The sequence below is a fragment of the Pygocentrus nattereri genome, chromosome 28, assembly GCF_015220715.1.
Source record: "Pygocentrus nattereri isolate fPygNat1 chromosome 28, fPygNat1.pri, whole genome shotgun sequence".
Taxonomy (NCBI): domain Eukaryota; kingdom Metazoa; phylum Chordata; class Actinopteri; order Characiformes; family Serrasalmidae; genus Pygocentrus; species Pygocentrus nattereri.
The window spans coordinates 8808208-8831771 of NC_051238.1; the positions used below are offsets into that span (position 1 = coordinate 8808208).

The 23564-nt window shown below is 39.3% G+C and overlaps 1 protein-coding gene across 1 annotated transcript in view; it reads right to left on the reverse strand.

The window, feature by feature from the left end:
• The window catches only part of plxna3 (plexin A3), a 239305-nt gene that overhangs the window by 26354 nt on the left and 189387 nt on the right, over positions 1-23564 (reverse strand). The window contains exons 11-20 of the mRNA XM_037535912.1: positions 22440-22536; positions 18043-18233; positions 16716-16864; positions 15267-15387; positions 11020-11156; positions 8926-9093; positions 8302-8395; positions 7625-7864; positions 7318-7461; positions 886-1120 (exon numbers count right to left, since the gene is read on the reverse strand). Of these exons, the coding sequence (XP_037391809.1) occupies positions 886-1120; positions 7318-7461; positions 7625-7864; positions 8302-8395; positions 8926-9093; positions 11020-11156; positions 15267-15387; positions 16716-16864; positions 18043-18233; positions 22440-22536 (1576 nt within the window). The remainder of the gene's footprint in view (positions 1-885; positions 1121-7317; positions 7462-7624; positions 7865-8301; positions 8396-8925; positions 9094-11019; positions 11157-15266; positions 15388-16715; positions 16865-18042; positions 18234-22439; positions 22537-23564) is intronic.

The following is a 23564-nucleotide window of genomic DNA, read 5'->3' on the forward strand; positions in this document are numbered from 1 at the left end:
TGCTGTCTTTTACTGTAATTGAACAGTTTCACTAGTTTCTGCTAGTTATTCTGACATGCAGTATTTTAAAATAGTAGTAATAAAAGTAACAACTATTAAACACAAATGTCTCTGAAAGAAAGGTGATCATTTTGTGAATTTACATTGTAGTTCTGTAAATTAACAACACCATGTTAAAATACAGTATATGTATGGTTTATTTAAATGCATTTAACCTTTTAAAAAACAACATTTAACAACATTTTTTATATTACTTTGAGAGAAAATACTTTTCTTTTTTCAACAGGCGTAGCTCTCTGGAATTTCGAATTTTCAAATCAATTACATCATTGAAAAAAGCACCAATACTTGCATAGGCAAAAATGGGGCAAGTTTTCGGGTGTATACTCTTGTACACTTAGTAAAGATGTACTTCTAGGGTTCCTTAGTAAAGAAAATAGTTGTATTTAGAACCATGAGGTCTATATGTAACCATTTCAATGGTTCTTCAGATTGATAGAGAATGTGCTATATATAGTTCTATGCAGAACCTTTTGAAAATGGTCCCATATAGCACCAAAAAGGGTTCTGCTATTGTTATGTCAAGTTTGTAAGTACAGAAGAACCCTTTTGGTGCTATATAGACACATTCTCCATTAATCCGAATAAACATTTCACCATGCAATGAACTATTTAAGCATAAAATGGTTTTAAATAGAACTCATGGTTCTAAATGGAACCATTGCCTTTACTAAACACCCCTTGAAGCATCTTTTTAAGTGTGTATTTATTGGGCGTAATTCCAATGTTGGGCCAATAATAAGTGTTCCCATTTTCAGGCAAATGATATACTGGCTACTGATGTCCTGTGTAACCGTAGAGTGGTGTTTTGTTTTGTGTTCCTACCTTCCTTGCACTCCAGTGCCACCCTGGACTCCAGGTTGTCCATCTGGAGCTGCAGGCGTTTCAGTGTGCGGTCAGCGTCCCTCGTCTTCCTCTTGTAGGCGATGAGTACGGCGATGATGGCGATGAGGAGCACTCCACCGCCTGCTCCGATTCCGATGATAGCTGGAAGGGTCAGGGTGCTATCCGAGTAGATATGGAGCATGCCAGGGGAGTACTCCAACCCACCTACCAAAATCTACACACACAGACAAAACAGACCGTGGACAGGGAGAGGAGGTAAATATGGTCTCACAGGCCAAAGAGATAAGCAGAACCAGACAGCCCCCATAAAAGGGCAGAAAATATTATTATAAAAGGAAGAGTTCCGGTTACCAAGTCTAATTGGCTGGCCCCACAACAGGGCTGTCAAATGATTTAAATAATCAATAGTGATTTACTGCATTAGTTTGTGTAGTTAATCATAATTAATCACATTTTATCTATTTGCTCAAATTTGACCCTAAAGAAAGTTTTCATTTAAAACATTGCATAGCTTTATAGCTTCTGTTGTAGCTATGTGGGTGAACAAATAAGCATAAATAATTCAGTAATCCACTGAGAGCAACAGTGGCTGATTTTTCAACCAATGACTGTATTTATCATACATACTGTCAATCATTAAAACTTGAGGGACTGTAGCCTCTCGCTCTCATACTACAACGCTCCATCTTTCAAGGGAACTGTGTCTTTCCTCAGCTATTGCCTCTGTTAGTCTGCTGCTGATTTATCCATAATAATTTGCTTGTACATGAAACTCTAGATGTAATTCGGTGATAAACAAATTCAAAATCACAGTAGCTGGAAATAACTTCTGTATCAAGATAACCATCAGTGGAAATTGCCATTTAAAAGCTGTTTTTAAGAACAGGACTATAGCAGTGAACTAGGAAACTGTTCACACCATTAAAAATAGTGGCATTAATAACTTTTGTGTTACAACATTACTAAACTGTTACCTTTGACACCACTCATACACATACACTGGTATACCACAACCATACACACACACACACACACACACACACATCAGTTCAATTCTGTATGAGTGCACCAAGTTATTAAACTCATGCTGTTCACTTGGAATAATCTTTGTTCATTATGTTGCTTGGCAACCACAACCTACCGTTAAAAAGCTAGACTGCTTGGCGGAAAAACAGTTTACTGTGATTCTTATTAGTAATAAATTATTCATTGAACATTGGTGTATATTATAATATTGCACTCTGTCACTGTTTCATGAAAGCAATAAGTCACAGTTAAGAGATGAAGCTTTAACACAGAAGAGTTTCTCTTGCTTCCACTGAGCTCAGGTCCTCCAGTGCTGAGACCCTGCTGGCATTGGTGTCTCATAATGCTCCTGCATCTCTGATTGGCTGAGAGAGAAAGCACACTGCTCTCCCTCTACCAGTAATCAGCTCCTAATTGGAAGAGTAGGGTGAGGAGCTATAGCCTCCCAGCTGAGCCCTGCAAGGCCAGAGTGCTGCACTCGTCTCTAGTGGGCTTGTTTCACGCAGCTACACTTACTGTATGAAGCAGCATTTAACAATCACCACGGGGTCTGCCAATCCGCCTTCCTGACATCATGCCAGACTTATTTTTTGAAGAAAATTACACAGGATTAAAGAATTCAGTTGCATTCATTTTTTGCTTATGTATGTCTTCAATATATTAAGAGAACCTGGGAAACTGAAAAAAATTATATTTTAAGTGGAATTCCACAGATTTTTAAAAAACGTTTGCAGAATTTAACTGCTGATATGTACAGTCATTCAGTGTGGGTTGGTGTGAAATGGTTTACTATAGAGAAACTTGGACTATTTACTATTCAAAACAACCAGTAAATCCACACGCATCTACTGAGTTTTATACGTAATGCTGATAATGATAAAGTCCTAGTAAAGCTGGAAAAAAGAGCTTTTCTTACAGGTCCTGCCTCTTGGGTTTGAAAACAAGTTTTAAGCCAAAATGTCATCTCTGAATTATGGTAAAACCGTGTCTCAGGCATCAGGCAATGTATTTACGACTATTTCTTTGCGGTAGCTTTTAGAATCATTAAATGCTTCAGACGTCACTGTGAACAACTGCGACTTGTATGTTTCTCTAGCACAGAGCATTTCACATCCAACCACTCTGAATGACTTTGCTTACATCTCAATATGAAGAGTATGCAGAATTAAAAAAAAATGGTGGATTTTCCCTTTAAGCATGCAAAAGACTCACGCATGTACTTTAGTTTTGCTGTGTTTGTGAACCGCTGAGCAGCATAACTAGAATAATATGATTTAGCTTTCTCACATTATGGTCGGCTACATTAACAGTTATGCCCTTTAAACACAGCTTTGCTAGCAATAGCGAACAGCCCACACTGATAATTAACCAGCGCAGCTTCTTTTAGTAAATGCTTTTTGCAATCCAGATGAAATATTCCACAGCACTGGCTCTGGCATCCAGGAGCATTAGAATCGATGGCTGGCTATCTGAGGCTGTTAAAACACTATGAGGAGGGCCGCACTAATAACTGGCTTGCTGTGTGGCATAATATTTTACTACCAGCTGCAAATATCTGGTATTTAATGCATTTTGCAGGCAGAAAAATTCTATGTTCTAAAGAGCTCAATTACTCTGTTGTCTAAATGATATTGCAGGAGGGGTTACAAGGCCAGCTGTAGCAATAGCACAAAGCTGCTTAGTGGGGCCTATTACTGAAAAACTGGCAACTATGCACGAGCGCACTGAAAACCCTACACTATCTGATTTCAAACATACATACTTAAATATATTTATATATGCTGCCGGAACAGTTTTTGACGTCATAAGTGATACTTTTTTGATCCCACAACCGGGGAAATTCTACCTCCACATTTAACCCATCTGTGAAGTGAAACACCACATACACACCAGTGAACACACACACTAGGGGGCAGTGAGCACACTTGCCCGGAGCGGTGGGCAGCCCTATCCACGGCGCCTGGGGAGCAGTTGGGGGTTAGGTGTCTTGCTCAAGGACACCTCAGTCATGGACTGTCAACCGAGGGGATCGAACCGGCAACCTTCCGGTCACAGGGCCAGATCCCTAACCTCCAGCCCACGACTGCCATTCGAAAATGCCTGGTTCCACTGCCTTACATTAAGGGTAAAATACAATAAGTATTATCTGTATAATATCATAGTAAATATTGTGTACCTTGCACACACACACACACACACACACACACACACACACACACACAATATACTACATATGTTATACAGTCATATGTAAAGTTTGAACAGCCCTTGCTAATAAATTAAAACATCTGCTGAGAACACACTTAAATATGGAATTCTGATGCACAATTTTATTAACATTAAAATAAATATCAAAATAAATCCTAATACATAACATGTGTAACAGGCTACATTTTATATTTTAGCTTAAATTCAGCAGGAACACAGTAATTACATTCTGCAGAATTGTGTTCTCAGTAGAACATAATTATATTATTTTCACTTTCAACAACTTTTGCATAAAACTGTATCTACAGTATATATAGTGGATCTATAAATAATATAGATACAAAATCTATTATGTATAAAGTATGTATTATACACTTATACTAAACAGTGTATTATTTGTGTCATAGCACAGTACAGTGTAATTGCTGTACTCATTTTTTCCCCTTTCTTTTTTAACCTTTCATCATGACAAACAGGCTAATCCCAGGCTTGGTGATTTTCAAAACTTTGGGAATACAGGGAGCCCGTTTCATTTGTAATACGCCCCTCTCCTCATCAGATTGCTTCAAAAAGAAAACCACAGCTACTTCAAAAAGAAAGCCACAGTGGCGCAGGTGTGAGCACGAGGAAACTACAAGCAGAAGGCAGTAGAAAGCTGCTTAAAGAGAGTAAGGCAGACTGCGGCGCACTTACATGGAACTTAGCCTTTACCTAGTCACACACCAATTAGGCGTGGCGTCATGCCGTCTGTCTTAACGAGTTTCACCTTTCCGCCGCTGCCTGAGCCCTGCATGGCTGCATGAATTATTGAGGATGGGGAATAAAGAGGAACAAAGGCAGGCCCCACAGAGCTGTCGATATGTGTCAGGTCATTAGCCAACTGATTCCAGCGCATTCTCACATCCTCTCTCTCTCGTTCCCCCATCCTTCTGCTCCTGCATCGTTCTCTACCTCTTTCACCCCTGCTCCCCCCTTCTATCCTCCTGCTACTGCTTGCCCCTCACACATTCTTTTCCCCCTCTCCTTTTCTTTCTCTCTCTCTCTGATTTTCCCATTCTTTCCACTCCTGCTTCACTCAGTCTTGCTCGACCTGCTTCTCCCCTCCTTCCTTTCCCCTTTCTCTCTCTCTCTTTCTCTCTCTCCCATCCGCCCACTACCGCTTCTCTCTCTCTATTGCTCTCTTCTCTCCTTGCCTGTCTCCCCCTCTTTTCCTCATCATTCTGCTCTTGGTTCTCTCTCTCTGCCCCCTCTTTCTTCCCTTTCTTCTCCTCTCTCTACATTCCTTTTCCCCTCCTTCTCTCTCTATACATCTTCTCTTATCCCTGCTGTTTTCCTCTTTTTCTCTCTCTGTGTTAACCTATTTCTCACATCTCAATTTTCTCTTTCTGTCTCTCTCTTTCTCTCTCCTCTTAGCATTAAAGTATGAAAAAAAATTCAAGCTTCAAGGTGGCTGTTCCTATATTGTTTTTAGCTATGCAAAGTACTTTAGTCCATATTTACAGATAACAGTATGTTACTGTATTGGAACCCAGATAAGCGAGTCTACTTGAGATTTCCTAACAACTCAGCATAGTTTATATGATGTTCAGTCAAATAGTTTGCATAGTGCTACTCTGCCTGTTAGCTACATTAGCCTGTTAGCTACATTAGCCACTTAGCTTCAATGTAAAACTACAGAAGCAAACTTCAGACACCAAATGTGTCTTAGCTGGTAAACCATATTTCCAAAGAGACATAATTGTGCAAATTTGATTTTTGGCCTACTATCGCTATCAATAGATAGACAGCAGTGCTCTTCTATCCTCTGATCGCTCGCTGGATCCTAATCTCCTCTTTGATTCTCACATGGCTCTCGACTCCTTTCTGCACCACAACTCATCCATCACATGTGATCGAGCTGGGAAGAAGCGCTGAATTAGCTGGGCAGACAGGAGCCGGCGCAGAGGCACAGTGAGGTGGGGGAAGGTGGGGAGAATTGATCTGTTTTAATGACACTGAGTGGCTGTGACTGTAATTACCAGGGTACCTGACAGTGTTCTGGCAAATATTTACATGCTGAGAATAGTGGCAAGAAAACATCTCTAACCCTTGGAAGTCACAGTCATTGCTGGTGAAAAAACATGGTATAAATAATAGAAATAAGCACAGAAATTCACAGAAGAAAGAAATTCATCCTTTAAATTTTTGCCATACTTTTGTATGAAGCTCCACTGGAGACACCCTGTATAAATGAAATTAAGTTGTGACCATGACTTAGTAAGGCATGGGAGCAAGATCCTAATGCATGGCCACAACTTAGTAAGGCATGATCTCGTTCCCATGCCTTACCAAGTCGTTGCCACAAATTAGGATCTTGTTTCTACATGTTAATAAGACATGGCCACACATTACCTTAATTTATATGGGATGTCACCACTCGGCTTCTTACTTTTGCCATTTTTGGATATGAAAACAAATGAAAACAAGATTCAGAGATTTTAAGCTGTTACTACAGAATGTAAATGAAATGTAAATGTAACTCATTGCACAATTTGCTATGGAATTAAATATGTACATAACAATATTTAAATAGTACAGCATATATATATATATATACCCTTAAAAATATCACTATACTTATCAAAGGACAGGCATGTTTTGGTTTTCTTTTGACTCCACTTTCCCTCACCCACTACTGTTCCCCCTCCTCTGTCCTCTCTTTTTCTCTCTGGTCTGTGTTGTGTGTTGGTTGGTAGGCTGCAGATAGTGGAAGATTAGGAGGAAAAGTGCTTGTATCAGCGTGGCTCCCTAATCATAATAAGTACTTAATGTACGATGAGACTCTCCCAGTCGACCTTTATGTTTTGTGAATTAGCATTAGAGTAAAAAATGGCTTGGCGGCCAGGCCTATTATAGGATTGATTAAGTGAGATGTATGGTGCCTGTGCTCAAGCAAACCAAACATTCAGCAGTTCTGCCCGCTCACAGTCACCCATCCATTTTCTGCCACCTTTATTAGCGAACACACAATAAAATAAAAAGCATGATCATAAATTCTGACCTGCCATATTGTGGCAACTAAATCCTGAAAGGCAAGCATGTTTTCATCCATGCTGACTGGAGTAGCTGACTTTATGATGTGCCTTTGCAGTGAATAGAAATGCACCAACATTGGTTAATGCTGGAAAAATGACTCACCATGACTCGCTGCTCTCCCGTCAGGTCAGGCGAATCACAGAGCAGCTGTGATTCCGAGACGGTTAACAGACATGGCGTGTCTCCAATCATCACAGAGTAATTCAGGCGGGCGTTTCCAGGAGCAGGAGGAATCAGGTTTTTTCCCTGATGTCAACAAAAAGCAGAAGCAAACTCAATAAAGTGCTTTTGTTAAAGACATTACAGTGTACTTAGACTGACATGTGGAAAGGTGGACAGAGACTGATTGTGTGATAGTCAAACCGACAGACAGCTAGATAGATGTGTAGGTAGGTAGATAAATGGCTACCTTCAGGATGATGGGAGACCCAGGTTTGACCTCCAGTATCCCCGCGTTCCCCAGCGGGTCAAAGGTAGGATTGGGGTAATAGGTGAAGGGAGTGCCATTCAGCACGAGGAGAGAGGACACATGGTCCAGGATGAACCCAAACTCATCCGGATGAAGGCCAGACTCGGGGGCCTGGCGCTTTGTGTAGACAATCGGAGGAGCCAGACAGGTCATTGTAGAGTCGTTCACTACTGTACAAACCTTAAAAACAGAAAGAAAATGTATTATAATGCCTCTCAGATCCACTCTTAGAGGGTCACAGTCCACACTACCACTGTCCTGCATAGTTTGGTGATGACTGAAAATGTAACACATCATTTTTTCTCAGTTCAGAAACTTAGAAAAAACATTGTTAATGAGCTCTCAGGTCAATCAGCTGAGTTAAAGCAAGGAAAAGAAATTGTGCAGAGCAGTGATACTGCAGCATCAGGACTAAGAAACACTGATCTCACACTCCTAGAGAGGTGAGACATCTTCTCTATTTTCTTCCATAATATATAAAGACAACTCTCCCTCTAAAGTTGTGTGGAAAAAGTGAACTCTAAACCCAAAGGGTCATATGCTCTGCTGAACAGTGTCTACTTTGGACATTTTGGAGAGTTTCACATGGTAGAAACAGTTATATAACATATGCTTACATTGGTGGTCTCCACTCCACCATATTTGGCCCTGACTTTGGGCTCCTGGATGGTGAGAAGGTGGGTTCCAGTTACTGTCAGAGATGTGCTGCCACTGCAAAGACAAAAAGGTACAAACTGCTAGTAGGGACTGACATTTTAACTGTTTTTGTTATTTCAAGCAAAATGTATTAAACTAACACAACTACAAAATACTTATATTGTTAGGAATAAAAACTAAAGCACTGAAGATTTAACATTTGTGTATTCTGTGCAGGTGATACATCCATACTGGTTTATTTAGGGATTTATCTTTGTGTTTTAGATGTGCGTTACCTTCAGTTGCCCTACAGAGTGATAATTCAGAGTGGGGCAAAACTTCTACTGTACAAATTTGTCAACTTTTGGGTGAAGATTTTATGAGCTGATGTTTTGTTAGCAGCATGTATCCTGAATTTCTCTGCAGCTCCATGATCAGTCATAGGAAAATGACAACATCACACATTTTTTTCCAGACTGCACGTCTTATTTAAGTAAGCAAATTCTAGGATACATTTTGATATCTGTATATTTGAATCACTTCACCCATCTCTACTCTTGCTCTTTTATCTTTCACAGTCTGTGTGAGATTAGTGTAGTCCTCACTTAATGATGCTCCAGTTGGGCTCAATGCCAGTGATGGTGGGGTCCTCAGTATAGACGTAGCGCAGGTCATTGTTGATTTCAGCTTTGTCTATGAACAGCTTGATGGACGACGCTCCAGAGCCAGACATGGAGGCTGGAGTCACACAGACGATCTCTCGCATTGCTCTCCTGTATGAGTGAATGGTAAAAAAATCACGGATGCTGATTTATGATCAGAATTAGCCTTCCACCTCTAATGAACACAATTATATCAACAGAGTAAAGCTGATCCTGGATCAATAGACAACTCATTTATCTACACTAATTAAAAAAAAAAACAAAATGATGCACTGAATTTACCTGATTTTGATGTGTATATCATTTCCTATCATACATGAAGTACATCACCACAGTTATTACTAAAAGTAAGTAAACTGAAAGGTGAAACTGAGCAGATGTAATATTTTCATGTGGAAAATATGTATACATTTCAATCAAAGTAAATTCAACTCATTACTTTTTTCAGCGTAGGCTGTAGATTACTTATTATCTACATCGCTCAGATGAATTAGCATCTAATTGTGCATTATACTGCTGCGTGAGCTTTCACAAATGATCCCTATTACATATTCAACATTACATTCATCCTGGATTTAGTTTTTCTGCCCTGTTATTTTAGCCCTCCTGCTGATCAAACTCATTTTCCATGGCTGAAGTCCTGAACCACAGCAGGATAAGTCCACTCATGCAGGCAAGAGAGTGATTACATCCAGCCATGCAGGAGCGCCTCACATGCAGGCCAGGTATGGCATCTGATATTTGCTTTGACTGGTGAACGAGAGTGCCAGACTTCTTACTTCTGTTTTGTCTCATACGGTATATTTGTTTCATAACACAGAGTTGCTTGGACAAACAGTGCGAAGCTCTGGCCGTAAACAGAGCAGTGAGGCCTTTTATCCGTAGCTACAGACCATACAGACCAGTGCATGGTACACTGGCACAACGCCCTCAGCCTTAGGTGTAAAATAAAATGCTTTTACCATTCAATGATATTGTCTTAAATAACTTAAGCTATAATCTAATAGAATTATATAACATTACATTGTTTTTGCCAGGCATTTTAAGATGTAATCACTGAACGTGGTGTTTTTATGCACCTAAACGGGTAATATATAAATGTGAAGAAGATAATTATGAACAGAATAACAGTTAACATGCACTTGAGTAATCAGATAATAGGTAAACTCTGGATCTACATGAGTCACACAGTAATCAGATTTCTACTTTGCAAACCAGCTAATAAACTCACAGACGAAATGGGATGTAAACATTTTATAAAACTCAAACTTCATACCGCAGCTTTTTTTTAAAAAAAACATCGCACCACTTAATCTGAATATATGAACATACATCATCTAGAAGATGAAGAATATTTAAATCCTTCATTTCATCAAGCATGTATTTGGTTTCCGTGTCTCTTCAAAAGCGTTTGGCTGCGTCTCGTGGTAACGCAGCTTTCTTATTTCTGCTCCCGCAGCTTGTGTTCACTCATGTGTAGACTCAGAAATCTGAAACAAATTACAGTACTAGTTTACATGCAGCTAAAAATCAAGCTCTCTTTCTTGGATTTCTTAATTGGATTCCTAGACCTTACTCCAATCTAAGAAATCGGAGTATGCTGTTTACATCACTATTTGAATAATCAGATAACTGCAGAAATCAGATTCTTAACTGCATGTAAATGCACTCACTGTAACGTATTTCAAGTAACTGAATCTTTGTTAATTTTACAAAAAAACAAAATCAAATACATTTTTACCAATATATGTAGGCATGACAAGTATATGACACAGGTACCAAAATGCCTGCATGCCCATCCACGTGGAACATTGGTATAGACAAAGTAGTGAACCAAACTTCTCCACTCTAGCTGTGGACAGAGCAGTCCACTGCTCTTTCATTGTGCCATAACCAGATAGAAGTGAACAGATCCGCTGTAGCTACGTATCTAAGAGATCAGGAAACCCAGTCAATCTGGATAAACACATCCACTCTATCTACAGACAGAGCAAACACATCCACATTAGATTTGTGCACTGACTGTGAACGACTTACCGAACAAACAGGCACTTCTCCTGGGCCAGGAACACAGTGACTGCACTGCCGGCGTCCAGATTTCGGCCGGAGATGGTTAGCCTGGTCCCCCCTGACACTGGCCCTTTTTCCGGCCGCACCCGATTAAAGCTGGGAGTCTGGAGAGAACAGAGACGCACAAGGCTCTGTTTACTGACCAGCTGCATCACTGCTTACACTCACCTTCAAACGTTTGGGAACACCTCGACTTCTTCTAAGACATTTTCTGAATCTATGATATTCCCTCTTACTTTTCAATTAACTATATAAACCAGATGAGCGTGGTACTGGGAAGTCATTTGTTTTATGTTTTCTATCACTGTACAAAAGATGCACATGTCTGGTGCAAACATTACATTTCGATTGATGTTGTCTTGTTAACAAAGGCAGTTTGTAACAGAAACTGAATAAAAATCTCTGAATTTTTGAGGTTAGATCATGTACTTACATTTGAAAAGAATCCCATAAACAGCACGCAGAAATTATGTTATTAATGGAACAGAACAGATAATTTGGCAGAAATAACCACTCTTTTTGCATCAACCAAAGCATCTGCAGCATAAAACAATTATGTGCTTATCCTTTGGATATATCTAGTGTCATGGTCATCAAATTGTCTTCCTTGGTATAAAGAGCAGGTTTTAAACAATGATCTGACCATTTTCTATTCCAAACCACTGGTAAAAGTACATAACTGAAACTCTTTTGGCCCAAAAGTGACTTATGTTGATGCAAAAATTTCTGATTAAACTGCTCTTCTTTGTTAATATTGTCAGTGATATTGTTGCACTTATTATTTTGTAAACAGTGTGATCTAATGAAGCTGAAACGTAGTAAACTACTATTTTTGGGACAAAAAACCCACATAAATAGAAATATAAGCCTCATGTCAGTCATGATTTGTCATTACTGTGATTAAACACATCAATAATAAGCACTGATCTGAACTGTCCTCTGAATGGACTTGTGCATCTGCATGGACCAAACCACAGTGCATTCAACAATAAAGTGAGCCCCAAGCATGTTTTATACAGTGATACAGAACAAAAACTCTGATTCTTCATGCTGATATGTTTGTCCAATGTAAATGGCAATGCCGAATCACCTCTAGCGGCAGATTTAAACGGTTAAAGAGGCCATCGCCATTTTCCTAATTGCCAACAAAACGTATTACAAAAAAAAAAAGAAGAAAAAATGCTCATTTGTTTTGAAAAGCCAGATGTTTTCAAAGTTTTGATGTGTACATATCACACAAAATTTATACACATGGATGAACATGGATGCACAGACAGACAGACAGATGCTCAAAGGGCAACACCTATGGTGCAAATGAACACAGTATCTCGTCTACTCTTGTACAATAACGGTAATTCAGCTTTCTGGTTGCTCGTGTGGTGGGTTTGGTTCATTCGTTTGCCACTGCAGGGTCTGTCTGGCTACAGGCCTGTTCACTTTACCCTGATTATCTACAAACTACAGCCCTGGCTGATCTTCCCTTTCTTCGTCCTTCCGTTTCTGTTACTCATTAAAGCACCTCGAGGGGCAGCCACGATCCTCTGTGTGCTTGTATCATGTGAGTGTATGTGCATTTGTACATGTGTGTGTATGAGTTCTGTGTGTATGTGTGTCTGAGTGTGCGTGAGGGTATGAGTGTACAAATGACTGCATATTTGTGTTTTGGTGAAGGACAGAATCCATATCCTTCCTCAGTCGTTCAATGTGAGTATGTGGATGCTTGTGTGTTCGAGCATCTGCATGCACATATGAACGACTGCATAGAACATAATATGGGATATGTAGGTACTTACATACGCTACTGTTTACAATTTTGGAATCACCATTTATAACTTATAAGGACAACTTACACAGTGTAGATTGAAAGACACCAAAACTAAAAGTGTATTCATAATTTAAAGTATTTTGGGAACAACATGAGATTATGACATGATAAAAAACTTAGCAACTGTTAATAAATAATAAACTGTATTTCTGATCATCACTAAATCACTTTAAATAGCTCTCTGATCAGTGTGATTTGGGCACCAATTTTTTAGATATGAGCGATTCTAGATACTTTATTGTAAACTCAAATCATCTACAGCTCTGTTAAAAATCGTTTTTTCAGCTTCCTACAAAATGTTTGAAGCCTTTAGAATATTAGCTTCATAACAACCATTTTATACACACGTCTGCAACAAAACTGCTTTTATGATAACAAAAACAAGGACTCCAAACTTTTGAACAGTAGTCTATAATACATATGAGACATATTATCATTATATTATTACATATAGATGCTTATGTATGTAAATGTATATTTGGGACATATTATTACTACATTAATTTACAATTAACCGTATTATTATTATTACTACATATAGGTACTTAAAATACAGGGTGGGCCATTTATATGGATACACCCAAATAAAATGGGAATGGTTGGTGATATTAACTTCCTGTTTGTGGCGCATTAGTTTATGGGAGGGGGAAACTTTTCAAGATGGGTGGTGACCATGGTGGCCATTTTGAAGTTGGCCATTTTGGATCCAACTTTAGTTTTTTCAATGGGAAGAGGGTCGTGTGACACGTCAAACTTACTGAGAATTTCACAAGAAAAACAGTGGTGTGTTTGGTTTTAACGCAACTTTATTCTCTCATGAGTTATTTACACTTCTGACCACTTATAAAATGTGTTCAAAGTGCTGCCCATTGTGTTGGATTGTCAGTGCAGCCCTCTTCTCCCATGATGACCAATCCACTTTGGAAGCTGGCACGTTCCCCCAGTTTTTCCAAGAAGATGGTGCACCACTACATTATGGGTGTCAGGTCTGAGCATTCCTAGATGAACAGTTTCCTGGAAAGTGGATTGGTCGTCGTGGGCCAGTTGAATGGCCCCCAAGGTCTCCCGATCTGACCCCCTTAGACTTTTATCTTTGGGGCATCTGAAGGCAATTGTCTATGCTGTGAAGATGCGAGATGTGCAGCACCTGAAACTACGGATACTGGAAGCCTGTGCCAGCATTTCTTCTGCAGTGTTGCTATCAGTGTGTGAAGAGTGGGAGAAGAGGGTTGCACTGACAATCCAACACAATGGGCAGCACTTTGAACACATTTTATAAGTGGTCAGAAACTTGTGAATAACTCATGAGAGAATAAAGTTGCATTAAAACCAAGCACATCGTTTTTCTTGTGAAATTCTCAGTAAGTTTGACGTGTCACACGACCCTCTTCCCATTGAAAAAACTAAAGTTGGATCCAAAATGGCCAACTTCAAAATGGCCACCATGGTCACCACCCATCTTGAAAAGTTTCCCCCTCCCATAAACTAATGCGCCACAAACAGGAAATTAATATCACCAACCATTCCCATTTTATTTGGGTGTATCCATATAAATGGCCCACCCTGTATATATGTGACACATGTGGGCTGTTCTGATGTAGTATAAAAATGTGTGTGTGTGTGTGTGTGTGTGTCTGTGTGTGTGTGTGGTCTGATAAACTGCTGGCTCTGTCATGCAGGGCAGCACTTCTACCTCAGCAGTAGGTGAATGGGGGGTTAATCAAGTCACAATGTACATTACTTCCTCTCTCAGTTGCAAAATCGCATGAGCTCTACGGGGGACTCGATTGGCTAACAGATTAAAGATGCAGGAATCCTATTGATTTTGTGGCTCTGAATGTACAATTTGATTGGCTCACAGCCCCAGGAGTGAATTCCTATTGGCTGACTGTGGCACAATACCACAATACCACTGAAAGATGAGGGGCACACCAGTTTTAGAATCACAGTCCACACATCTGACCAATTTTGTATAAAATTGTATAAAAATGTATAAAATGCAACTTCACAAGCTTCAAATAATTGTCTGTGTTTTGCCATAAATGTTGAGAAAGTGGTGTAAGACTGAGAATTAAATAAACATCCAGAATGCCTCCAATCTGAAGAGGTGATCAAATCTTAAGGCAGATAACTTGTCAAAAAATGACTGTAACAGATCAGTAGAGCATTATTCCTGATTTACTAACCTTCCCCAGTGTTCCCAAAAATGAAAAAATAGGTAATGAAACATGAAAAAACACCTACTTCAATTTAGCAATCGTTATAATGGGATAAAATTCCATAATTAATATATTGAACAACTCCAGACAACTGAACTTTACTTCCTGAATGATTAAATAAGCTCTAATAGCATGAGACCCTCCTCTGACACCGAGGGAGGCGTACGTACCACAAAAGAGTAAGTCTGAGAGGACTGAGTACGATATTCTGCACTGCAGTCGCTGATACACAGCTCCACAGGACCACCTGGAGGACTGGCCATCAGAGATTCCTCCATGTCACACACGATCCTGAGAAACATCAGCAAACACACGCTTCATTCACAGAACATATACCTTATAAATTGTTTAAATAAATCCTGCAGATATTTTGGGGTGGATTCAGACTTCAGTACAGAAGTCAAGTTCATTTAAAAGCAGTGCATACTTATGAATGCTGTCTAAGGGGATAATAATTACTTTGTGTTCTATGGTGTCTTGTTTTAATGTATTATACACTGTGTGCACAATTATTAGGCAAGTCTCGTTTTTGAGGATTATTTTTATTAATGACCAGCTACAGTGCTCTCAGTTAACCCAAAATGTTAATAAACCTCAAACATGAATGTTTAAGAAAGTAAAAGTGAGGTTTTATCATATCTATATGTGCACATTTATTGGGCAACTATTATTGTGCAGAATTATTACGCAGCTAAATGAAAAACTCACATTATCCCATCTCACTTCTTTATTTTCATCTGTTCAAGTGAGAATTATAAACAAACAACTCAAAGCTTTCCAATGAACATTTGTGAGAAATAAAAAATCAGTGACCAATACAGCCACCCTTCTTTTCAGTAACAGTGATAAGCCTTCCATTCATGGAGTCTGTCAGTTTCTTGATCTGTTGACGATCAACTTTTTGTGCAGCAGCAGCCACAGCCTCCCAGACCCTGTTCAGAGAGGTGTCCTGTTTTCCTTCACTGTAAATCTCCCGTTTAAGAATTGCCCACAAGTTCTCAATTGGGTTCAGGTCAGGTGAGGAAGGGGGCCACGTCATAAGTTTGTCATCTTTAATGCCTTTACTGGCGAGCCATGCAGAGGAGCACCTGGATGCATGTGATGGAGCATGTCCTGCATAAAAATCATTGTCTTTTTGAAAGATGCAGATTCTTCCTGAACCACTGCTTAAAGAAAGGGTCTTCTAAAAACTGGCAGTAGGCTTGGGAGTTGATTTTGAGCCCATCTTCAACACTTTTGACTTTTCAGAGTCAGTTCAATCTCTTTTTTGGCCCATTTTGCCTAAAGAAAAAAGCTGCTTAATAATTATGCACACCTTGATATAGGGCGTTGACCTCCTTAGGCCACACCCTCCCTCATTACACAGACACACATCACCTGCTATGCTTAAATCCTTTAAGCAATCAAGTTTATCCAGCTTGGAGTTAGAAAATATGCCTAAAAATCTTATTATGGTCAAAATACTCACTTGCCTAATACTTGTGCACACAGTGTATATATTGAGCAAATTTTTCACGTTGATTTATCTGCACTGGAACATATTCATCTTAGTATTACATATATGGAATTAACATATCTTGACTTAAAATGTAATCTTATGGGAACAAAATGTATCTCACCTCTCAGCGCTGATGTATTCCTGAGCGACTGGATTACAGCGCACTCCGGCCACTCGCACATGAGTGATCTCTTTCACCTGCAGCCCCAAATTCTCGCCCTCTATCGTCACCCGTGTACCCCCCTCTTTAGGACCCGTCAGGGGGTGGATCTACAGACACACACACACATTGTTAGGTTCAAAGACAGCTATAACAACTCATTTACGAGACATAGAACACAGATTACATTCTATATTTAGGTCAGGAATAGTGTATATGTAACAAAAACATCTAGAAACTTTTTTTTTACCCATCGATTAGACCAGTGCTGCCCAAAATGTGGCCCATCAGAAACCTAACCTCCCCCACCAATGTGAGCAAACATATTTTTATACTGTATATGACTTCTTAAATACTTATTGTCTGTTTTTTGTCCAAAATGTGTTGAAAGGTAAGAAATACATTTTCAAACACATCTACTTTCTGTATATTTGTACATTGCTTTGTCTTTTTGGCCCATGGCCCACCACAAACACTAAACGTCTGCCCCCAAGTCAAAGGCTATATTCATGCTACCAGGTTGAAGTGGCACAAATCCGATTTTTGGCCCTAATGTGACTCTGATCTGATGTTTTCAGGGCTGTGTGGACATGCAAATCTGATCTTTTCAAATCCGACCTGAGCCACTTTCATATGTGGTCCTAGATCAGATACATATCCTGTAAACGGTGGAAAAGCAGCTCATCTAACCTTTTTCACCTTTGTCTCACTCCAATTTCATTCACGTGACATTACTGAGTAGGATGTGCACATGCGGGTGATTTAAGGACTCCTTAATGACAGATTTGAATCACTTACCTAAATGAGTGTGAACCATCGTGTCAGAGAGATCGTATTTGAGAAAAATCGGATTTGAGCAATAAGGCTTATTATGCTTAAATTAAATTAAATGAAACACTTTTCACTTCATCCCAAGTGTTACATTGCATGTATTTATGCATAAAGCTGCTAATGTATTAGATACACCTTGCGTCTGCACTCACTGGCCATGTTATAGGCAACTGGTGTATACCAACACACACTACCACGTCACTACCATGTGAGCAGAAAAAAATCCACTACTCAAATGATATCTTGCCTGCAGTGGTCCTATTGTGGTTCCTTTTCAGTGAGCAACAAACTGTACAACAACAGACAATAGTGAACCTACAAAGTGGTAGGTGTTTCCAATAAAATGGCCAATGTATGTGGACCTAATAAAGTTGCAATGTTTATGAGAGAGAGAGAGAGAGAGAGAGACAGAGAGAGAGAGAAAGTGTGTGTGTGTGCGTATGTGTTTGTGTGTTACCTTGGCAATGCGGGGATGGCTGCAACGTACGCTGCGGCGGCCCTGGTGCATCCAGTTGTGTTCAGGCGAAGGACAGTGCTGCTTCAGGAGACACTTCTTATCAGCCAGACACCAGCCACACTCAAACATGCTGTCAGCCTTCAGACACAGGCCACAACTGTCCCTCTGAGCTTCACACTTGTACAGGAGAGCTGTGGAGGAGCACAGAAAGGGAGAGACAGAGAGAGAGAAAGAGAGAGAGAGAGAGAGAGAGAGAGAGAGAGAGAGAGAGAAAGAAAGAGAGAGGAATAAAGTGTTATAGACAGCTGGCAGGTTGGAGGGCAGCAGTAGGAGTGAAGCCAGAAGCGTGTAGCAGCAGGTCGATAATTGAACTGTAAGGGTGAAAGCAGCGAAGGCAAAGCCCACGCCTGCATTTACTCTGCTCAGACCTCACATCTCTGCTTCTCCCACACACACACACACACACACACACACACACACACACACACACACACACACACACACAATTGTTTTCATACCTTGTCAGAACATTGGGTCCCTATATAACATACAAATTGAAGTACTTAGTATGTATAACGTACCATATGTATTAAGAAAAAAAACACAAATACAAAAAGTATTGATTCATTTAACCTCTCCTTAAGGCAGCCTAGTATAAATAATTATTTAACATCCAATATCTAGTTTGCTAATCAGTGCTGAGGAGAAATCTGGAACCAAACCTTTTTACATTTGCTCAGATCTACTACTTTTTGAAAATAATATATTCTTGTTACTTTTTCATATGTTTATGTTTACTTAAATTATGTGTAATTGTGTGTTTTTACAAGCAAAACATGCTTATTTCAAAGATAAATGGTATTCTTAGGTGCCTAATTTTGCTCATTTCTGTAAGTACCTATAAGTAACAATATGTCCCATTAAAAAAAGGATCCTGCAAAGTCAGAACACTGTTGTCCTGAAAATGTATGAAAACACACACACACATACACACGCATGCGTCCTCAGGGTAATCCCACTAACGCGGCTGTGGTAAGAGAGTAAAAGGAGGTTGAGTTGGTCAGTATTGATCATCTGCTGGACTGCCTGCTCAACTACACATACAAGGGTCAATCATTTCCATCAGCACTCACATCAGCAGGTCAGCGTGGGCACAATTCAACTCTACACTTTATTCTCTCTCCACTGTTTACCACTCTGTGTTTTCTCACACCTACCTTTTTGGCATTTGGCAAACAATCACATCCAGAGACACTTATGTCAGTGTTTTAGTGTCTATTTGCTCAGTGTAAACAGATCTAAAGTGTACAGCTTAGCATAAGCTCAGGTCAAGTCACTGCCAGAAACCAGAGTAATACTGAAATATAAATACAGAAACCTTTATTTTGATTCCAGTTAAAGAATGATACTTTTTTGATACTTTCTTGTTAACTACAAACCAAAATGTGGATGTGGCATAAACCAGAGGTGCTGGAAATGGGTTTACCAACCGCAGTGGACTGCAGATTAATAAGGAAACGCTGATGTTAATAACATGCATAAAGAATGTAATTCAGTCAGCCAATCAGCAGGCTAGATTTTGTACATGTATGCTTATTGGCTCACAGATGCCAATATTAACCAGTTAGGTACTGAAATTTGGTTCTAAATAAGAATTTTTAAATATAATAATAGTATTAAAATAATATTAATGTGCTTGATATAATAACAGTACTTGTCTTTATTAACCAGCCCTTTTACCCTTATATGTTACACATCAGTATTGCAATATATCGCTGCTTTTAGAACAAAACCTTGTATTTTTACAGTTTTTAACATAATTTGAAAATGGCTGTAGGCTGTAGGTTTCATCTTGTGTAAATTGTATTATGAATGGGCCAAAAGAAATGACCCACAATGACTTCAAAAAAACAAACAAACTCTGATATACATTGATACATTGATATATTAAAAGTAAGGCATGTTTATTCCTTCTCCTGTAAAGTCACCATTTTGGAGATACAAAGTTTTGTTCAGACAGCAGCGATATTAAAATGTATCGCTTAATCGATAATGTAACATAGTTAAAGATTTGCCTGCATTACCAAAATAACTGCCTTGGATTTTTGGATAACATGAGTAACTTAATTTATTAGAACACCTACAGAAACGCATGTGGTACTGTGACTGGTTCAGGGGCTCATTTGGCTGTCGCCGTATCAGTACTGCAAAGGCCAACATCATGATAATGATCAACAAAGTATACACTGCAGTGCTAATATCTATAAATGGTTATTTTTTTCTTTTTAAGAGCACGATGTGTTCCAAAAATATGTATGGAGGAGATCTTCATGCTCTCTTCATTCTCACTTTCCTCTGCACACTCCACCCCAGTCGCTCACCCACCATTTCCATCCTCTTCTGTCTTTCTCAATTTCCCTATAATTCCAGATGATGAAAAAATGCATGAGCACATCTGCCATGTCTCTCTCTCTTACTCTCTTTCGCCTTCTTTCTCTCTCTCCTCTACCCACAAAAGATCAAAAGCATCTGAAAAGCTGTCTGTCCTAATTTTCCACCATACTATGAAATATAATTAGACAACGGTACAGCCTAGATAAAGGAGGACACAAACCGTCCTTTCCTCAGAGGTAAAATAAAGCTATAAAACACAAAAATAGACACCAAGCAGCAAGCTATCAATAAAATATGCCATGCTGGACAAGAGGATGCCTAAGTCACTATATATGACTGAAAAGAAGGAGAAATCCTATATGCATTAAAGATGTATTGAGATCCACTCAACAAAGCACGTGTCTCCACTGCAGCAGACTGGGCCGCTGAATAAACTATGACTATGGATGGAGAACAGTGGACCTCTTTCTGAGGCGCCTGCCCTGTTATCTATACAATCAGTAGATTAATCCTACTGTCTGACCACTAGGGGGCTTTACACGGTCACTCTACAGCTTGTGGTTGTACCATATAGTTCAGTCAGGAATTGTCTGAATACAACAGTACACTTTCTCCAGGTTTATTAACAGAAAACACTGTACATGTTCATTTTGCTATTCTAACACTCCTGATTTAACACATCTAGGTCTTAATAACACAAATGAAACCTTAACCTCTTTCAATCCCAGGCTTACTATGGAGTAACCACATGGACTACAATGCAAACTACCTTAGCTATTCCAAAGTTATTAAAGTGTCTAATAAAAGTTTGGGCCTGTAGGCAAGTCCTGGCCATTTAAATGTTAAAAGGGTACCTAGTGGCAATAATATCTCAGGCATTTTTACAAAAAAAGAGACAAAATAAATTCATAATAAATGTGATGATGTAAACAAAATGTTTGTGATGGCACTACACCATCATAGTCACGTGTAGAGTAATTACACTAGCACCAGGTCACAACCCCAATAGCTGGTGAAGCAGCCAAAGCATTACAGTGATAAACAAGCTTAACTGAGACTTATTAAAAAGAGCTCTATGTTCTCTCTGTGTTGTGAGATTCCAGAAGTGGAACCAGGGCTGTGAGATATGTACAATTTATTACTATTGCTAGTATCATATTGTTACATAATGGCTTTGCAATGTGCCTTTTAATATATTGAAAATGCACAGGTGAATCAACAATGTGACACGGTTAAAGACGGGCCTGCATCATGTTAACCACAATCTTTGTTGGATTACATAAACACATTCACAGCAAACAGCAAAATGAGTGCCTTGAAAAGTGGTTACAGAACTCATTTTAATACTGCAACCCTCTGCGATATCAATATTGCAAAGGCCAGGGATGGATTACTAAAATGGCCCAGGGGCCTCTGATGGATTACGGGCCAGGGGCCTCTAACTGTCAGGGGCCTTTTTAGGTAACAAATGACGAAATAAATTAAATAAATGAAGAAATGCCTGTTTTAAATTTCGCTTTCTGTTTTCAATTATTATTAGCTCATGTGACTTTGTTGCTGTCATTCAAATTCAAATGGGACGTTTACCATTCCATGTTTGTAATGCTTCTGCATTTGCATTACAGCTCAGTTTGACTTGAAAGAAAAAGAAATGTTATAATGTGGATGAAGGATTATAGGCACATTACATTTTTCATTAAAATCACTGTTTAAAAGTGTATATAAAGATGAGGCCAAAATATTGTTTAATCTCTCATTTCAGGAGTTTGTTTTTATTTATTTATGATGGAGTGCAGTTGGCCACTAAGGATTCTTGTGACCAAGGGGCCTTGCAGGACCATGATCCATCCCTGACAAAGGTCAATATGATGCTAACAATTTACAAATGCTGCAGTGTTATATCATTTGGCTGAAGGCCTGTGTTAGTCCCCTGGCCTGCTAGTCATTGTTCCTGCTCAGTCCTGTGAAACACTGCTGGTAGTTTAAGAAACAGTGGAACTTACCTCTCATGGTAGGAGGTTTATCGATGGGAAAATCTCCGTCCCAGACAATAGAGAAATCCACAGGCAGATCCCCCATCTCATTCCCCTCGTACCAGTACTGCAAAGACAGAACAGAAAAAATATGAACAGACGAGCTGGACATGTTCACAGTCTTCAGACATAAATGCACACTTCTCTCACTGGTGAACTGTGACTATCGGTGCTAGGCCTTCAGCTTGAGCCATAAATGCCAAAAACAAGGAAAAAACACCTCTATGATAACGCTAATTAATGTTATAGGATTTTTGTAGTATGTTAGTGCTAAGCCAATAGGGGTTCACTTTTTTTTGCCCATTAAAGATTAAATACAGACATTTGATGTACTTGATGATACATTTCATATGTTTGTAACAGACATTAACTTATATGATCATTCTACCAAATTAGTTCAAACTACAGTCAGTAACAAAAACAGGCTCTATCCACTCGTTTCCTAACCAGAACAACTATTAGAACAAACTCTAATTGACCCAAGGGAGGCGCTCATGGGAACAATCTTTATACTTCCCACATGAACTGCTTGAGGTTTTGGCTTTGTAGGTCAAGGCCCACTTCTATACAACTTCTCAGAGCAGAAGTCCAGATCTAGGGACTGTTACCTTTTATTGATTTATTGGTTTTCATTACGATAAACAAAAACTGACCCAAGTTCAAGCAAAAATTCAGCCTAAAGCAAAAATTGACCCTAGGTCAGGACTTCTCATCTCATACAGTGTGTAATAGAGGAGTATGTTGGTGTTTTAGGAGAGTGAACAGGCTTTTTCCCAGCACAACACTGGAACTGATCTAAGAACAGAGCAAGATTTTTTAATGTCTACATTTTAATAAGCTACAACTGTGAGATCACTTAGCTGACAAAACATGCCAAGAATGTCTCTGAACATCACAATCGCAGCCTTTGTAAAAACCATGGAGAGTGTAGAAAACAAGTGTGAGTGAACCAGAAGGAGGTCCTGGAATGAGCATTAAAAAAAAAAAAAAAAAAAACTGTGTTAGAGGCTTTATGGTCTGTGGATAAACGCTGGTATCATATCGTCTGACCGGTGGGCTAAGAGCTCCCATAGTGAAGCCACACTACTTTAATTT